Genomic DNA, 19,238 nt, shown 5'->3' on the forward strand with positions numbered 1-19,238 from the left:
CATTTTATTCACCTGCTCATGGGGTAAATCAAGCACTGTAAATCCCAAAATCTACAAAAGGACAGTGTGTGTGCTTGGGAGGTCCAGGGGCTAGCTTCACAGCCACCCCATGCTGTGACCTCCCATCGACTTCAGAAGTTCCCTTCTGATGAACAGGACTTTTATCATTTACTCCAGGTCCTCCCCTATGCATTTCTTTCTCTGCTCCCCCAGGGTGACTGTGTAGAGTATGAAAGCTTAAAAGTGCAAGCTGTAGCTCGGAGTGCCTCATTGAGCCAGTGGAGCATTGTGAGGGTGGGAACAAATGCAGCTGGCTGCTCAAAGCACAAGGAGAAGATTGGATTCAGATTGAAAAGGACATTGTCAAGGTTGAATAGCCCAAGAGTTTACTAAGTTTTTTGTGGATTCTTTTATTGGCTATTTGTAAAGCCTCATCATTCTTGACTTTATTTTTTATTTTTATTACTGCTCCAAACATCTTTTCAAAAAATCAATACCATCAGCTCAACGTTTGTGAGCCAACAATAATAGCTTAGTATTCACAGTCCAGCTCTCATGCCAGACCCCTGAATGAAAAAGAAAACCAGGAGCAACTGTCAGCCGTTTGATCACTGTGTGCTGACCCCGAGCAGCCACTCCTTTACAAAGCAGCACGCATAGCATTGGATTCCTGTCCGCACAGGCGTGCGTGGACAGTACTCCCCTGAAAACCTTCACAACTCAGGCTAACAGCAGAGCAAAGTCAAGGGTAATCACACAAAGTTTCCATTTCCAACCTTCTCGTGTGCTGAGGGAAGTTGTAGTTTGGGTAGAGCTTGTAAACGGAAGTGTGTCACCCTGACTCCCCTCTCACCAGTCTGTTATTGGTATAAATTCAGAGATTTCAATGCTGGCTCCCCCTTTCCTTTATCACGCTACTTTAGTGAGCTCAGAGTATACAATGCTATATGTTTTTCCAAGGAATAAATGAATATCATGCCCATGTAAGATCCCTTCGGACTGGTGAAATTCAATAGGCAACATCCCCTTTGGTAGGTTAGTCATAGGTCTTACTCAGCTGAATTATTAAAATATACATTCATCACACACTCTTCGTAGACTTCATCTACAACAACAAAAAAATTCACAGCGAAATTAAAGCCACATCATCACAACACCAAGAAAGGGGGATAATGTACTCACACAACGGAACTCCACCCCTCATCCCTTCACCACTTTACAACAACACAAGATTCCCCACTGTTATTGAACGCCCTGGCAATGTCTAGTCCGAGGTTTTGCCTGTTACCTCCCCCAGTCACTGTCATTATCTCAAATTTCCCAGACTCCACATTGTGTGACAAATGTGTCTGCTAGTGCAGACGAAAGGGTGGAAACATTTCCCAAAGGGAAAGCTTGACACTGGCCTGGCAGAAGGGATGTTCATCCTGAGATAAAGCCTGGTGGCTGAGGTGCTGGGGCTGGGGTTGCAGTACGTTGGGAGCATCTCTGAATTTCCAGCACTGACTCCTGCACCCACAGTGACTCATGAGTCCCGAGGAGCCACAAGCAGGTATGCCTTGCGTGTGGCAAGCACAGGCACACATTGTGGCCCCTTCCAGTTCTTACCTGGGTCGTTGTTCTTTACTTTAAGGCTGGGGCTATAAAAGAAGCCATTTCCTGTCAGGCTTTATGATATTCCTCATCAGGCCCATAACATTAGTGTATTGTATGTTTGAGCTGTGCTTTTTTTAAAATGTATGGTTTATTTGAGTGGGAGGGAGAAATTGCCTGGTCAAACCATGTCCCAGCCTCACAGTGAAGGGCAGTACAAGCCACAATAAATCACAGTTCAGAGACTGTAGCACCTGCAGGGAGAGAAACTCCTAAGTAAAATATAATAGTCCAAAGAACTCAAACATAAAGAGATATATGAACATCAGCCTGTAAAGAAGACACTTGACATAGCGTTCAAGACTGCAGAAAGTACTTAATTCCCTGGTAATTCTGATGACAATTTTGAGTCCTGTACTTGTTAAAGCATTGATTGTCTTCAAAACCAGCTAATCAATACAGGATGTTTCTTTCTCAGGCAGGTTAGACTTTGAAGATAAAATGAAGTAGATCTGTGTGCAGCAGTAAATCTCTATTGTATCTGCATCCATCTGACCTCTGTGTTTTGTAACCACAAAAAGCAGCATCAGGGTTCCCAGCTACATTTTAGTAACACTATGTTGTTATTATCAGCTTTTATGAGAATAATATATGGATTTTACTGTTATTGAAAGGTGTTTGGACCCTGAAGCACTGATTAATCTACAGGAAAAGCACAGCACAAACTTTAGTGGTAGCACTAAAGCATGTGTCGTAGTTCAGAGTGACTCGTTGCACCAATAGACCATTGAAAGAGGTGGAAATAATGCAAGGGGAAGCCCAAAGCAAAAGGAAAAGATTGAATTCAGATTGAAAAGTAATCTCTAAAGTTATTTACTACTAGACTCAGTGCATTAAAGACAGAAGGGCTGGCTTGCTTCTTTTTTTTTTTCATGACTGGAGGCTATAGCTCCCTCCGTATTTGATTTCCTACCCCCTCCCTTTTCAAAAAAGACTTAACTTCTGGGAAGGGCTTGAGCAAGAGCCTCTGAAAATCAAGTTCTAGTTTGGTGTCTTGACCTTTGAAAATTGTGACTCCAAAGCCCATTTTTTCTTTAAAAAAGTCAAGACGATAACCTTGTAAACCTTCCAATTTCTCAATACGTACACATATACGGGGAGAGCAGGACAGTGGCCGCTACCACAGGGGTGCAGGACCTCCTTCGGGTGGTAGTTCTTTTGTATTTCCTTGTCCACTGGCTCAGAATGCCCATCTTCAGAGGAAGAGCTCGGCATTGAAAATACACCTCTTAGCCTCTCCCCTGATACTGCTAGCAAAGGGAGCTTTAAAGGCTAATTAAATCCCTTTGAATGTCTCTTTTTGTGTTACAGACAATATGAAGCTTGATGCAGAAGGTGGAAAAGCTCCCACACTGAGGAGCTGCAGCTGGACAGCTGTTTGAAAGTTATGCCCTATTCAGTCACCTAAAACAGGACTCTGAAGAAGAGAGGCGATAGGCCTCATTATTCTTCATCTGAACCCAATTCTAATGCATGGAAAGTAAAAGTCAGCCAGTTACTACAAATTTAGGAATAATGGAGTTAAATCATACTAATTTACCAGGACACTCTCTGAGGGCTAGTTTTTTGTTTTATATGGGTTCTGTTTTTCCCATCCAACACTTTTGTCCTGGTTTGGGCTAAACCAGAACTAATTCTGTTTTAGTGCTTTAACTTTACAGTTAAATCTCCTCTAACTAACTGCACTTTCTGAAACAGCAGCAAGTTTTTCCAGACAGTGACTGCTTCTAGCAGTGATAAGGCCTGATGTTTATAGTTCGTACCAAGGAATGGTGTGCAGAGGGGCCCTTGCTTATACTTGTTCTTATAGAGACGAAGGTCACTGCTAAATCTTGTACTCCATGCTGGAGTGCCGGGAGTGAAAAGGTTCGCAAGCACGAAAAAGGTCACACCTGCAGGGAAGAGCGAACCAGACAGGTGACCCAAACCTGACCAACAGAGTATTCCATCCCGTATACGTCATATTCGGTATAAAGCTGAGAGATCACAAGGGTCAATCTCTCCTCTTCGATGGCCGACATCTGAGGAGGACTCTGTCTATTCTGTCATCGATCCTGATACGTGCATCCCTGAATCCAGTGCCTGAGTCCAGCTCCTGCATCCCGTTCCTGTCTGCTGCCGAGTCCAGCCTGGGACTGCCCCAGTGCCAGCCCTGCAGCATGGTGGTGATGTATCATCATCAGGGTGGGGGGAGTTTGGTTTGGTATTGGTTTTGTATCTATTTGTATGTATTTCCTTATTTCCTTATTCTTATTATTATCTTTTCTTTTACTGTTATTATTTCATTAAAGCTGTTTTAGTTTTCTTTTCCAAACTGGAAAGTCTTTCTCCCTTGTTCTCTCTCCTTTTTGCTTTTGGGAGGGGAGAGGGGTTAATAGAGAGCATCTGTCATTTGTTAGTGGCTGGCCCAGCCTCAAACTGTGACAACTTTTTACTCAAGGTCAGATGAAAGAACTATGTTGGTGACTTAAAGTTCAGAAATTAGATGTCAAATTACCTCATTGCACAAGGAAATCAGGTAGCTTAATTTGCTTATCATTAATTCCATCCAAACCAGTTGGTTTACATAAGTCTTTTGACCCTGAGATACCATTGCAGGGAAGAAAGAAAGATTTCCTGAAGTGGAATAAAAGGAAGCCTCAAATCATGAACTGAAAGGTAGATGGGAACTAATCTTTTCAGCCCAGACAGAATTTGATGCAAAGGCTGCACAGAAGCCTGCAAAGAGGCATAATGTGTCAGCGTGGACATAACAGCGCAAGGCTGATTTTAAATGACCACTGGGATGGTATTTGTAAGTGAAGCAAAATCCATTTACAGACCAAATAAAACTGTTTTTAAATTAATCTAGTTTTCTGCCAAACAGTTGCCTGTGAGGAAAGGTGCTGCGGAGACTCATCGAGGAATCTTCGTTTGTGTCATTTTAGTGCCTTCCAGAACAGGGCTGGAATCACAGCTGCCTCTGGGTAGTAGAATAGCCTAAACATGAAAAGCATCCACAATTTGAATGAAAAGTAAGACCGTTACCATGAAATTCTGTGCATGGTTGAAAAACTGGTGAGAAACGCAAAACCAGAAACTTGTAAGACCTTTATTTAAAACAGGTTTCATGATTTAAGAAACTGTAATACAGTAAGAAAAAGTAAAATTATGAAGCCGTGCAGTGAGACAAAGAGCAGAGCTCGGCATAGTCAGCAATTAGGATGCTGTACGTATCTGAAGTTGTTTCTGAGCTACCTGACTAAAAGTCAAAGCTGATTTGCTTGAAGCCAATAGAATTATTCCTGTGAGGAAAAAAAATATACGAGACCAGAATCATAGCTTCTAACATAGTTCACATCGTTTCGTAACATGGCAATCCACAGTACGAAGCCCTTGAATCAAACAAAACAAAACAAAACACATAATGTCATTGTATAAAAACTACAGTCAATGCAATTTCAGAACAAGAGAATTATTTACCATAGATTACTGAAGGATTTGTACAAAGTATTAACGTAAAAAAGAAAATGTGAAGATTTGAAGGAGTATCATGAATAAAAGTGTCTCCGCTTTTCTAAAGTCTCTTCAGAACCAAAATGTTCACGACAGACTGTGTAACCAAGTGATGCACGTGTGGGCTGTCAGAACTGGCGTGCCCTCCGACGTCTGGCTGTGGGCACGCAGTGCTGTTGTTGTGTCCTTGTTTGCAAAACTTCATGGGCAGGTACCTCCCCTTTCGGTGCTGCTTGTTCTAATGGGTTCGAAACCCTCAAAGAGAGTCTTTTGACTCACAGAAGTTGTCAACAATGGGGAAAAAGAAGATTGAACTAGATTCAAGTCTAAAGAAAAGAAAAAAAACCCTAATAGTAGTAGTAGTCCTCTGTGTCAGCTATCCTGCCCAGAGCTGGTAGAATGTGAAATGTGTCTTGATGGCTTAATAATATTTCACAAAAGAATATTTTCATGTGCCACTGCCTTCCTCTGTCCCTGTCCAGGTTCTGTTCAGTCTGATGAGTCACCCCAGGACATAAGCCTCATCTCGAGAGATCACACATATACGGATAAAACTTACTGAACCCTTTTGAAGGCAGTGAGACAAATCACTTACTGCTCGATCAGCAGCTTGTTAAAGTGAATTTGGGATCTGAAAATGTTAGCAGAGTCACTGAAATTACAGGTGCAAAATGAACCAAGTCTGTTCTGTCACTCCAGTGGCACATTGGCGTTGCAAGGAGCGGCTCCGGATTGCTCGGGGGTAAGGTTCCATCCTGTGTAAAAGGCAGCAAAACCTGTATACGCCACTTAAATGGAGTGACAATCACCATGAGGTGAGTCGAGATTGTTAAACCAAACCCTAGGTTATTCAAGCAGAGTCAAGGATAAAACGTAAGGTAATGCAGTTGTCCCAAATATACATACAGATTAAAAAGAAAAGGTGCAACTCTCTGCATAATGAAATCTATTCCAACCAAAAATGCAAAGTGTACCTGCCTTTACTGCTAAAGGACGCTGTTTATACGTGATATTTATACTCCCTGGGAAACAGCTGTACTTGTCTGCATTTATTGGTAAAGAATGTACTTATGTAAACCTGCTATTTATGCTCCATGAGAAAGACTTCTTTTATTCAAAGAACTGAAAAAAAATAATTAATCTAGAAATGAACACTCAGTAAGTGCAGATGTATGTGGTACACCATACAAAACGTGCTGTCATCCTTATGACTGCTTAGAAAAGTAAATGTTTTAAGTAAAAGGCATTGTTTCCAACTGCGAATTTTGACATAATGTTAAACTATGTTTAAAGAAACCATAATAAAACAAAATCCTAAATTACAGAATACTTTAAAAAATAATATTTTAATTAATAGAATCAAAAGAAAAATAAGAATAACATTAATATTTTTACTGATTACTAACACTTAACTATTTTTTGTTGTCCATAAATGGTAAATACCAGACCCTCAGAGATATAGTAAATAACATGAAGAAGATACTACTGAACAAACCCCAGACCATTGGTTCTTTAAGTTTGTTCTTCACTTACACTTGCAAACCAACTTCTGCCACCTCAAAATAAAAACCAAAAGCGGATTCATTTAGATCTGTGCTTTGTCTCTGCATTTAATCTTGTTTCAGCAGTATTACTCCAAGCACAGTAGTGCCTCAGCTGTAGGTGCAAATCAGAAAGGCCGGGTGGTTTCAGGGCATCTCAGGTACTTCTATTTCATGAATATGTCATTGAATGACATTCATATCATTTTGGTAGATGAATATACTAAATACCGCTTGGGAAAGGCAACCACCACCACCAAAACCATCCCTCTAATGTGGTTACGGAGGAACACCAACTGATCATCACTGCAATAATGTAAAATACAGTACGCAGGCATTCAAGACAGTTCATTGCTTTTTAGCTCATTTTGTACGCCAACTATCTTTGAGGTTAATAAATATCATTCCTCTTCCACAGATTTGGCAAATGACACTGTGAATGTGGTGTGTGCCAGGTGCGAAAAAGCTCGGTGTCAGGTACAGCTGGAGCACACCAGTAGTGGTCAGTGAAATATCCTAATAGAGAAGATCAGAACGCTGGCGTGTATCCAATCACAGTAATACCCATCCCCTGAAAAAATGGGTCTGCGGTGACTAAAGCCCCTTGGTGAAACTGTGGGCCTGCTGGCATTAACTTACTGGTGACTTCAGTGAAGCCAGGGATTTCCTCAAGAAACCTCTGCTAAGACTAATTATACTATATACTGAAGTTACCACAGAAATCTAAAATGCTCATGAAGCAACAAGCTACACAGCAGAGCTTGAATGTATTTTGTACAGTGAGATAACAGCTATGCACTGTAAATCCTGGTTAGGGGCACAAGTACAAGTTTGCGGTTTAGAGTAAACAGACTATGATAAAAATATCTTTTTAAAATTCCAGCTACCTTTCCTGTATCTTCATACAGCAAATAAGCATGGTGATACCATCATCTGCTCCTAAGTAGTACTACAATATAAATGTTAAATTATGATATCTTTCACCATTTGTGAGATCAAAGTTTGCATCTTTAGTCAGTATTTTATACAAAGATAATTGAATTTTATCCCAAAACAATTAGCCAAGTGTCTAACTGACGGATCTTTACTTAGAAAAGCCAAAGGACCATCAATAAAATAATCAGTCTTCTTAAAAAGTAAATAGCAAAATAGTTTTAAAGATACAAACAGAACAAATAGCCATGCTCCCTTTTTCAGCAACTGTCATAACTCTCCAAAATCATCCTCATTCCAAAATACTACTTTCTATAAAACCTTGTTTCCTTTGGCTTTCTCACTTATAAACAACACTCTAAGAACAAAATAAACTGAAGACCCTTCTTTGCAATTTGTTTCTGCTTTCGTCTCACATAACAACTGGTAAATGCACCACTGCATTGCCTCGTGGAAACTCCCAAGAGATATGCTGTTTATTATACTCCACTCAGTGCCTTGAACAGGGAGTGTAAAAATGGTCGTTTCAGACTTCCCTGTACCTCTGCAGGCCCAAAGAAGAAGCTGACTCCTTGCAGGAAGACACCGTCACAAACCCAACACCGAGCATGTTTTACAGTTAGAGTTCCACCAAATCATTGCTTTCCAAGACCTCCAGTGGCAAGGAGTCACCCAAACTATCCTCTGGATCAAGGGTGAAGCCCTGGCTTTTTAATGTTTTATGAGCATTCATGAACTTCTGGAGGTACTTAGAGGTATACAGCCAGTGATGCTTCAAGACATCCTCCATCTCATAGCATTTGGACTGCCTGGCATTCATTTTTCGGAACCTCCTAAACAGTTTGTTTCCAGATTCATTTCCTTCGCTTGCCCAGGCCCCAATGGACCCATCTCTTTCAATGATTTCAGGAACGTGAGCAAGGGTTTTGTGGAAATAATTTGTAATCTTGCCTTCATATCTGTACTTGAACTTGGTAGATAGGAGCTCGGCAAAACGCTGTGAATTGTAGCTATACTGGCACAGCAATTCTGGACACTCCTTGACAGGGCATGAGGATCGCCACACTGGCTTCATCTTCAGATAAAGGTCCATTAGTTCTTTTAGGACCTCATGCCTTTCCTCACACTTTATTAATTCACATACTGCCTCCACTGTCTCTTTGGACATGAGCTTTCTAGCAAAATTTCCATTCATCCTCATCATAGGCTTCAATTTCATCTTCTTCCTGAGGTGTTTGTCAAGGGTCAACTGCCACCTCTTCCTCTCCTCTTTAGACACATCAGGATTCTTGTAAACTTCACCAATCTCCATCTGGAAAATCCTGTAGAATTCAGTTGCATTGCCAATGTCACAGTGCAACGCATCTATAGAGGGAACGGTCTCAATAAAAGGTTTGGCTGAAACACCCTTCACTCTGTCACGGAGCTCATCAACAGATTCATGATATGGGTTGGACCTCCATATTTCATATCGCTCCAGATTTTCAGCATGGCTCCTGGTTATGGAGTGGAAGACCAAGTTCTGGGATGCCTCCAGGCGGGTTGCGTCACACAGGGTGCAAATGTAAGTGGAGCCTGAGGCCTCCAGCCCTTCCACTTCCCGCACAAGTTTCTCATCATATCCTGTACCCCTAAAGATGAATTTGAACGTTCTCAGGATGCCTCCCATTTCAAGTAGCAGTTCGCTGTTTTTCATGGCCTCTCTTTCTGCTATGAGGGGGCTCAGGATTGCCGTCAGAGTTTCATGATCCGATTCATCAGCCAGCATGAGGCACAAAGGCTTGCAACACAACTCCGAATTGGGCTTTACTTCTTCAAAGATCCTCTTGCTTTCATTCCCATGTGCTATAGCAATGTTCATGACTGTGAAAGAAAAGCGAACGGCCTTCTCTGGGACAGCAGGCCCACTTCCATGCTTCTCGCTGACATCTCCCATTCCATCGCACGACTCTTTTACTACCACAGTGAAGGGACCATTCAAGTAGTCATCCAAGTGGTTTGCTTTCAAGCCTTCCAAGATCTCCTCCTCCATGTCCTTTAAGGCACAAACCAAGGCTGCATCGTATCGAAATCTCTTTGCAATTGTGTCTATTGGGTAGTCATCAATGGAGAGTGGCAATCCTGATAGTCCATCTATAATTCCCACCTCTGTGTTAGTGGATACATTTTTCAAGGGAGGTTTCCACTCAAATGGATGATAACCTGGTAGGAGGGCTTTCTCAGCAGTGCGAAGAGCATGCAAAGGCTGGAAGATCTGCCTCCCAGTGACAGCTTTTACCGTTCTATACATTTTATGATATTGGCTACAGCTGAGAAACGTGTTGACTCGGATTGCCAGGCAGACAGCAGAGTGAAGTCCAGATCCCCTCCCTTGCATTATAGCCTCCAACTCATCTGCTTGTTTGTGTTCATTTTTTGCTCTTAAAGCTAGCAGGAACAGAGTCATGCATACAGCCTTTATATCACCGCCCTCTTCTTTCTCAGCAAAAGCCTTGACTTGGTGTTTCAGTTCTCTCAGACGATGCTTCTGAGCTCTCCTGGTCAAAGACAGGAGATGCTGCCTTGGTCGGCCACCTTTATTTATGTGGCTGTAGAGCTCTCGATCTTTCATCTCCTTGTGGTTGGAGAGGTGTTGGCCATATTTTCGATGCAAGACCTCTTCATTACATTCCTTTACAGGGCATCTTATACCCAGGCTATCCAGAATGTTCAGGAAGGATCTCACTGGGGTTACCAGATCAGTAGGGAAGCAAGGATACCAGCAGGAGGGGCAATAGCTGCCCATAACCTTGATGCATTTAAGGATGCAAGTTCTGCAAAACAAGTGTTTACATGTCGTTTCCACTGGATCTGCCAAAATATGCTCACAGATCTGGCAAGAGATGGATTTAATGAAATCTACTGGGTAATCAACCACAAGCAGCTTGGTGCTGAGATGTATGTTCTTGCAACTGACAAACTCTTTCATTAAATTTTTGTTGTTTTTCTGTGCTTGGTTCTTTGCACCTCTGTTTATCTGACCACGTTCTGCAATGGCCTTTGCACGTTTGCCATGTTGTACACTGGGTGGCTGGCTTTTCCTCTTGACTCCGCAACTGGCAGCGTGGCACACACCACAGTTAGGGGAGTGGGGTTGCCACTCCATCGCGCTGTTCCTAGGAAAATATACTTCACATGGAGTATTACTGAATTTTCTATAGATAATACTCCAGCAGTTGTGACAAAATCGAGTGGGATGGATAGTATCAACATCCCCTCGCACATCAATCTTAAAAACCTTAGCAATAAGATCTGGCCAAGAGGTTGCTTTTTTCTCTTTCTTTCTCAGAAGCCACAGAGTTTCATCATCCACCGGCCCATGCACTGGATGAGTTCTCTTGTGACAATCAGTTTTCAATGAAACTCCACAGATGCGGCAAAGTTGCTTCAGATTGTTCTGATGAACTTTAGTGTCTTGTGTTTTCAGATCATTGGCATCTTTCTCAAGTGCCTGCCTATTGCCCATTAAGTCCACCTTTTCTCCTCTTGGCACTACTTCATCTTGACGCGGTATGATTTCTTTGTTTGAAGAAGTGACCTCTTCTGCCTGATCTTTGTTTATGTGCTGGCTGTCACCAGAACGAGTTTTTTCAAACGATTTCACTTTAAAGAGCTTGAATTTCCATTCAGAAAATTTTGTATACGGATGCTGAATTTCTTCAGGCAGGTCCATTTGTGATGCTACGGACATCTTCCATCTGACAGAAACCAGATCACCTGAGAAAGAGAAAGAAGCTGTGAGTTAGCTTATCTTCCAAAATTAATAATAATGCCATGGTTTTTAATGGAACTGTTCTAATGACTTTAACTGGGGAATGCTTTGAAAGCGAGTTACGCATCCAAGACACCTACTGAATGGAGAGGCCCAGACATGGCTGTGCACTCGGTATCGCAGATAAGTACCCGAATGCATTTTGACTTTGATCCTGAGGCATGCAGATGTCTATCAGATCACCGATGCACCCTACATAAGGCCATTAGCCATCCAGCACAAATATCCAAATCTGCCCCTTCCTTCTTACACCCGACTGAGCTTACCACAAGTGAAGCTACTGGAGACAACAGAGCTACGTTCAGAAAGTTTGGTGACTTTTGTATATGAAACTGAACTCAACTAGCATGTGAAAGATAGAATTTTGTCTGCCTCATGCTACATTATCTAAATCAGCACGACCACTGCTCTCACACTGCTTGTTAGTCCTTGATCTGATCTGAATTGTCTAACATGTGCCATTCTGCGTGGGCAGAGCAGCATGGACTACTCAATCCCGGTGTAGACTTTACTCAGGCCCTAGTTTTGCAAGACACTTTAGCGTGTGCTTAATGAATGTGAGCAGCTCCGTTAAAGCAGGAGGAGTGTATCCTCCGCTGATGCAAAGCACTGTAGTTCCCTGGACTCTAAAGGAGGCATGGCAATTTATACTGCCTGCAGATTTGCTCTGGAGAGAACATTTATACATTGTAAGTTAGCCGTCTGCTTAAGTACCCTGCTGAGAACTGTCTCTGTGAGGATTACTGGTGCTGGAAGGCTGAAAATGTCTGTTCAAATTTGACCCCAATTTTAGCTTTCACAGAGATGCAGCCAAAGTAATATCAATGTGGTTGCCATGGAAATAAATACAAGACTTCCACCTTAAACACTGAAACTTTTTGCTGCTGCATCAGATTTAGAAAACAAAATCATGTAGAAACAACGACAAAAAGGACTAACCTATTTTTCATTAGCTGGCTATGAGAGGTGCACAAAGTAAACATATAGTATAGAGAAGATGCAGTTATGTTTTCTGATTTATTTTGTTTTGACTGATCTGGTTTGTGTGAGTAATAAAAATGAGGAAAACTACACATTAAGATTATATACTAGAACGAGAAATGATGTAGGTATGGCTGAGATATTGATTATCCCACCACTTAGCAATTCACGTAACTTGCTAGAAATCTCAGTTCAGTGTCTATTCAGAAGAAACACATCCAAGTCATGGTTTCAAGTGACGATGCCCAGGGTGTTTCTGAGATCATTTCATTTCAATAAAGCATCGTTTTGGTACAATCCTTCAGAGTCCATTAGGAAAGGACTGCATGCTTTTGATTAAGTCCCAGATCCAGAATGACATATCAGTCTGCTCAGCGCCTCCCTTAAGAGCTGTGCTTAACTTCAAAATCACTCATTAGGCCTTGGCAATGAAAATTTAGGTTTGTTTGTTTCCCAGCTTCTCTTCATTTCATCCCACTGAGAACAAGCTGCCCATACCGCTGTCCCCATCTGCCTGCATCGTTCCGTCCAGCTGCTTGTACTGCTAAACTACTCTGTCTGCACTGCGGTCCCCTGCTGTCCAGACTGACCCTGCCTGGCAGCACGCTTGCTTGTGTTCTGCTGTCCATAGATCTATGATGTGCAGCTGCGCCCAGGTGTACCCAGAGCACTACCACTGTCTCTTGGCTGCACCCTCAGACCCAGTAAAATCTATCCACTGAGCAATAACCCGTTTGCCCCTGAATAGTCCTGTGTTCTCTGACCCGCAGAGTCACTGAATAGCTAGTTGCCCTATACTGTCTGCAGATCCTTTTCTTCTACATAACACCCTATGCAACCTTGGGTAATTTCACCATCTCCAGCAGCACCTTCAGAATCCCTTAAACCATGACCAGTGCCTCCTTAGGGCGGTATCTAAGTCATTGTAAAGAAACAGCCAGCACCGACTACATTTACAGCAAAATATTTAATACTTGCTTTACTCTTCTAACCCTTGGACTCAGTGCCACTGTAGTGCCACACTCATCTCCAAACCCATGACCTTACTCTCACCATTCATCACCAACTCCAATGAATCAGACAGGGTTTACCCCTGCTTAAGAAAAGTTCAAGCATTCTTTTCTTTTTTTTCTCTTTCATTGAACATGCCCTGGAAGAAATGAATGGCAAAGAAGCCCTCTCAGGTCACCCAACCTTCACCTTCTGCAGTAGGTAATTGTTGCCAACAGGCTGATCATCAAACACTTTGAATTGCCTAGCTCCCAGGCAGTGGAGATTTTAGCAGCCCTCTTGGGAGAGCTAGAAGTATTCCCAGTGCTAGGAATATTTCCTGCTACTCACGCTAAATGTGCCTGTGTTCTGTTATTCTAGTTGGGGGTCACGCTGAACAATCTTTCTGCTCTCTGCCTACCCCACTGAGATTCTTAGAGAGTGAACCCCAGGCATGAACACCCAGCCGTGGTCATTTAATTGACTCTTACAGCTGTGCTCAGTATTGCCTCTTTTTATGTTGAAAAGGGAAAAGAAAACCCTTTTCTTCCCAGTTCACAATATTTCATACATTTCTGAAGACGAGCAAGATTGCAGTACTTCGACTCACATCAAGGAAGACCTTACTTTACAGATAATCTCACTGAAGTGAACAGAACAACCTCTGAGTTGAGGAAGCACATATAAAATAAAATCAGTGACTTGCACATTAAACCAGGAAAAGGAACCAACACTCAGATGGCCTACACTCATCTGGGATGCCGTCATTAGTACTGCCAGCCTACCTTTAGCTCACTGTCAGTTGGTAGAGACGCTGCTGTGTCTGCCCAGTTTGCTCCAAATGTCAGGCTTGCTTGCTCTCTCTCCTGCGTGCTCTTGCTCTTTCTGTGTCCCCCCTGCTTTTTAAAGACACTGCAGTGCTGTTTATCTCACTTATCCCTGTCTCTCCGAGCTCCCAGTACCACCCTGGTGCTAACCACAGGTTACTGCAACTAAACACAATACAGAACTCTCAAATTCAGGTGGCACCTGGCAACTTGTGAGGCTTAACCACAAAATTCATATAAACAAGGTCTTCTTGTGTGAGACTGCTGGGCTCTGAGATAAGTATGCAGACTCTCTCTGAAGAGCACCTGCACTCTTTTTTAACACAAAGGTTTGCATTTGGCTTTATTCTTTATAGTTTCAGAGCTGGTTTCTTCACTGTTAACTCTCAGAGAGAAGAACCTGGTGCCTGGTCACACTGCTGTCCCACATCAAAGCTATTTCATTGAAGACCAATGGCCTTCTTCCTCAGGTCATCAGCAGCCAAGCTTCTGAGGTTTGGGTGAATTCACAATAAGGATCACAAAATGTCCTTTCTTCTGATACCAGTGTTTAATTTTCCAGGATATTACCTCTTTGGTGATGTACGTCCAGGGTCTTGAAGGCCCTGGGCAGGGAGGACAAATCGACAGTATAGAAGCTAGCTATACACATATTGAGTAACTGGTAGATGTAGTATCTAGGCCACAGGTGGCCACAAGCAGTGGGTAGTAGAGTCTCTTTTCTGGAGAAGCCCAGTGGAACACCCGCGCTTAGTTTCCACAGAGCAACTGTCTCAAAAACTGACTCAAAGTGGAAAGAAACAAAATTCTGTCGCACAACAGCACTCTGAAAGTTTTCAGTGTCCACGCATAACATCGTGCAAAAATTCTAGCAATCCGTCAGGTCCTTCTACATGCAAACATAAGCTCACACTCTGGAAGTAGGAATTTGCAATAGCAGCACAACTACATAAACACCTACCCAAGCATTTCGCTTTCTCAGGAGACTCTGCGATCCTGCAGGACTCAAATCCATTTCCGACTTGCACACTCTTCCCTGGCAAGGTGGCTATGAAGGAGGCCACTGTGCTTTCACTGTGGCTCAGGATCTCCCAGTTAATGCAGCTCCTCCCTGACAGCATCGTACGCAACACTGATGGCAGGCAGAGTGACAATCAGCAAACGTAATATTTGGCATTTGCTATAGCTAAAAGAGGTGAGAGGATTCCTTCTCTGTTATCTGCTCTGATCTTACAATGTTTCCAATTCTTGCAATCATGGAATCATTTAGTTTGGAAAAGACCTTTAAAATCATTGAGACCAACCATAAACCCAGCACTGCCAACTCCACCACTAAACCCAAAGTGCCACATCTACACGTTGTTTAAATACCTTCAGGGATGGGGACTCAACCCCTTCCCTGGGCAGCCTGTTCCAGTGCTTGACGTTTTTCCTAATGTCCAATCTAAACCTCCCCTGGAGCAACTCGAGGCCATTTCCTCTTGTCCTGTCACTTGTTGGGAGAAGAGACCAACACCAGCCTCACTACAGCCTTCTCTCAGGTAGCTGTAGAGAGCAATAAAGTCTCCCCTCAGCCTCCTCTTCTCCAGGATGAACAACCCCGGTTCCCTCAGCCGCTCCCCATAAGACCTGTTCTCCAGGCCCTTCACCAGCTTTGTTGCCCTTCTCTGGACACGCTCCAGCACCTCAATGTCCTTCTTGCAGTGAGGGGCCCAAAACTGCACACACCATTCAAGGTGTGGCCTCATCAGTGCCGAGCACAGGGGCACAATCACCTCCCTGCTCCTGCTGGCCACACCATTGCTGATACAGGCCAGGATGCTGTTGGCCTTCTTGGCCACCTGGGCACACTGTTGGCTCATGTCCAGCCAGCTGCCGACCAGCACCCCCAGCTGCCAGGCACCTTTCCAGCCACTCTTCCCCAAGCCATTCTTGTAAAGATGATGTCTTGGAGAAGTCGTTAGTCCTACGTCTGTGTGCCACACAAGAGGCCAACAGTTCCACAATAACCACCTGTAACAATTCATGCTAAAGCAAATAATGCATGGAGAAGGTAAACAAAGTATGTGTGAAGTATGTCATGCATGGAGAAAGTAAACAAAGTTCAGGGCCAAACCCTGATATTGTTGCCCAGATTCTGACTCATGCAAAACCCTAATGTGAAATAAATCCCAGTCAGAAACAACTGAATGGGAGCGTCAAGATACAGTGGAACAGAAATCATACAGGTTACTCCAGGCCAAGGCATCGTGGGACAAGGATGCTATGGCTGAGGCATTTATAGACCTCTGAGGACATCACATGGCTACATCTTGAGCCTAGCTCTTCCACTGCCCATTTTGCCTGGACCTCCCAACAACCTGCCGATTTTTACTATTCACTCCCTAGCATTTGGAGAGACCTTTTCAAAAATGTATCAGATTGGGCTGCAATACCAGATATCAATCAAAACCACTCTCTGCAGTCACACACTAGTTTCCTCCCTTATCTTGAAATGGCAGAGACAGCTCCCTGACAATGCGCATTGTTGGTATTGAGGGATTTGAGGCTCTTTGAGAAGTGGTTTAGCAAATCTCTCCCTCTGGGGTGCTTATTCAAAACTTCACCCAGGTAGCTGGCTACCTGCCCTGTTCTCCCGGGAGCCCAAGGTCCTGTGCAAGCAGCACTGTACGGGCGGCAGCTGGGTTATGGAGCAGCGTTGAGCGTCTGTATGCCTAGTCAAGTGCTTGGCTTCCAACTCCCCCAGGAAATCACCTTGAAAAAATACTGCCTTGTAGCAGGCAGCTAAAGAATTTAATTGCTCTCGAATTGCTACAGCTTTGGGTGTGTTTTATGTCCGTATGAGCATAATTGTGCGACAGTTTGAGCTGCATAGATCTGGTGCTGGAAAATGTTTTCCCCGTGCAACTGGCACCACCGAGTGGAGAAAAGCATTTTTGCGCTGGTTTCTGTTGCAGCATGGGCATTAATGCGTGACTGTGGGCGTAAGCTTCCCACAAACCAGGCAGATTTGGAAACTGCTCTTAATAAAGACATTTGCACTTGGAATAAAAACTCCAGATAAGTTCCTTGAATTCGCAGTTAAAATAGGCTGGACATCAGTGCTCTGGGTATCTTACAGATGACTAAAAATAGTATTTTTCAGCCAGGGAAACCTCTCCATCTAAGCGTATCTGTTTTCAAAAGTATGGAATGATAAATATCCTCATTTTACAGCTCATGAAAGTAAGTTCACTTGGCAGGAGAAAAAGGATAGCTCTGAAATTCAGCCAGTTGTCCAGGAAAGGGTCCATAAAGTTTCAATTTATTTATCCTTAATACAACTGTTTCTTTGTTGTAGTACTGTGGAGCCCTCTCTGATGACCCAGCTACCTCTCTCCTCTAACACTTAGCTTCCCTGGCAGGTCCTAACCAGAAAATATAAGTGTATTTTGGACAATAGCAGTGCTTTTGTAAGGGCCTGGCATGCACCTTTGCTCCAGAAGCAAAGTGAACTCAGCATTTGGAAGGAGACAGGCACTTTAGCGATGGCACCAGCCCCTGGTTGCCAGCTCCCAGGGAGCATGGTGTGTGGCCAGAGACATGGAAAATAACTGGAAAACTGTGGCCCCACAATCCCCCCAGCTTATATCCCCCCAAAGGCTGGGAACAAAAGTGTTTATTGGATTTGAATATGTGTCAGTCAGAGATTCTTGCCAAGAAAGCTCACTGATGCAAACAACCAGTTTCCCCTTGTTCGTTTTTAAGGAAACGAAGCTGTCTTCGTGTTCACACTGTCCTGGTTTTTCACTTCCTTAAAATTGCCCGTTGTCACAAGCCACTGGGAAATGTTAACCTCAGTGCTTACCCTGAGGGAGGCAGGGCACCTTGCTTCAGCTCCTGCAGGAGCCCCCTTGGGTCAGTTGAGGTAGAGACAGAAAATTATTTCTATTAGAACTTGTTTCACATTGAGAAATGCCTTTTTTTTGCAAATCACAGAATCATAGAACAGTTTGGGCTGGAAGGGACCTTTAGAGACCATCTAGTCCAGCCCCCCTGCAGTGAGCAGGGACACCTTCAGCTGCATCAGGATGCTCGGAGCCCCCTCCAGCCTGGCCTTGAATGTTCCCAGGGATGGGACTTCTACTACCTCTCTGGGCAGCCTGTGCCAGCCAGTGTCTCAACCTCAGCGTAAAAATTTTCCTCCTTATATCTAGTTGAGATCTGCCCTCTTTTAGTTTAAAACCATCACCTCTTGTCCTATCACGGCAGACTCTGCCCCCACCTTTCCTGTAGGCCCCTTTAAGCACTGGAAGGCCGCTATAAGGTCTCTCTCCCGGAGCCATCTCCAGGCTGAACAACCCCAACTCTCTCAGCCTGTCCTCACAGGGGAGGTGCTCCAGACCCTGATCATCTTCATGGCCTCCTCTGGACCCGCTCAAGCAGGTCCGTGTCTTTCTTGTGCTGGGGGCCCCAGAGCTGGACGCAGCACTGCAGGTGGGGTCTCACCAGAGTGGAGCAGAGGGGGAGAATCCCCTCCCTCGACCTGCTGGCCACGCTGCTCTTGATGCAGCCCAGGACACAGTTGGCTTTCTGGGCTGCGAGTGCACATTGCTGGCTCATGTCCAGCTTTTCATCCACCAGTACCCCCAAGCCCTTTTTGGCAGGGCTGCTCTCGAATCCTCCATCCCCCAGCCTGTATTGATACCGGGGGGTTGCCCCGAGCCAGGTGCAGGACCTTGCACTTGGCTTTGTTGAACCTCATGATGTTCACACAGGCCCACTTCTGGAGCTTGTCCAGGTCCTTCTGGATGGCCTCCCGTCCCTCAGGTGTGTTGACCACACCGCCCAGCTTGGTGTCATCGGCAAACTTGCTGAGGGTGCACTCGATCCCACTGTCCATGCCATCGATGAAGGTACCGAACAGCACTGGTCCCAGTATGGATGCCGGAGGGATGCCACTTGTCACTGTTCTCCATCTGGACATTGGGTTGACCACTGCCCTCCGGGTGCAGCCATCCACCAACC

The 19,238-nt window shown here is 44.0% G+C and overlaps 1 protein-coding gene across 1 annotated transcript; it reads right to left on the bottom strand.

Annotated features, from left to right (window-relative positions):
* Positions 1-8,241: 8,241 nt before the first annotated feature.
* Positions 8,242-11,352, bottom strand: RAG1 (recombination activating 1). The gene has a single exon (XM_009958543.1). It carries the CDS (start codon positions 11,350-11,352, stop codon positions 8,242-8,244), a length of 3,111 nt encoding a protein of 1,036 aa, XP_009956845.1.
* Positions 11,353-19,238: the final 7,886 nt, after the last annotated feature.

Source organism: Leptosomus discolor, chromosome 3, assembly GCF_034619465.1.
Source record: "Leptosomus discolor isolate bLepDis1 chromosome 3, bLepDis1.hap2, whole genome shotgun sequence".
In the NCBI taxonomy this organism is placed as follows: domain Eukaryota; kingdom Metazoa; phylum Chordata; class Aves; order Leptosomiformes; family Leptosomidae; genus Leptosomus; species Leptosomus discolor.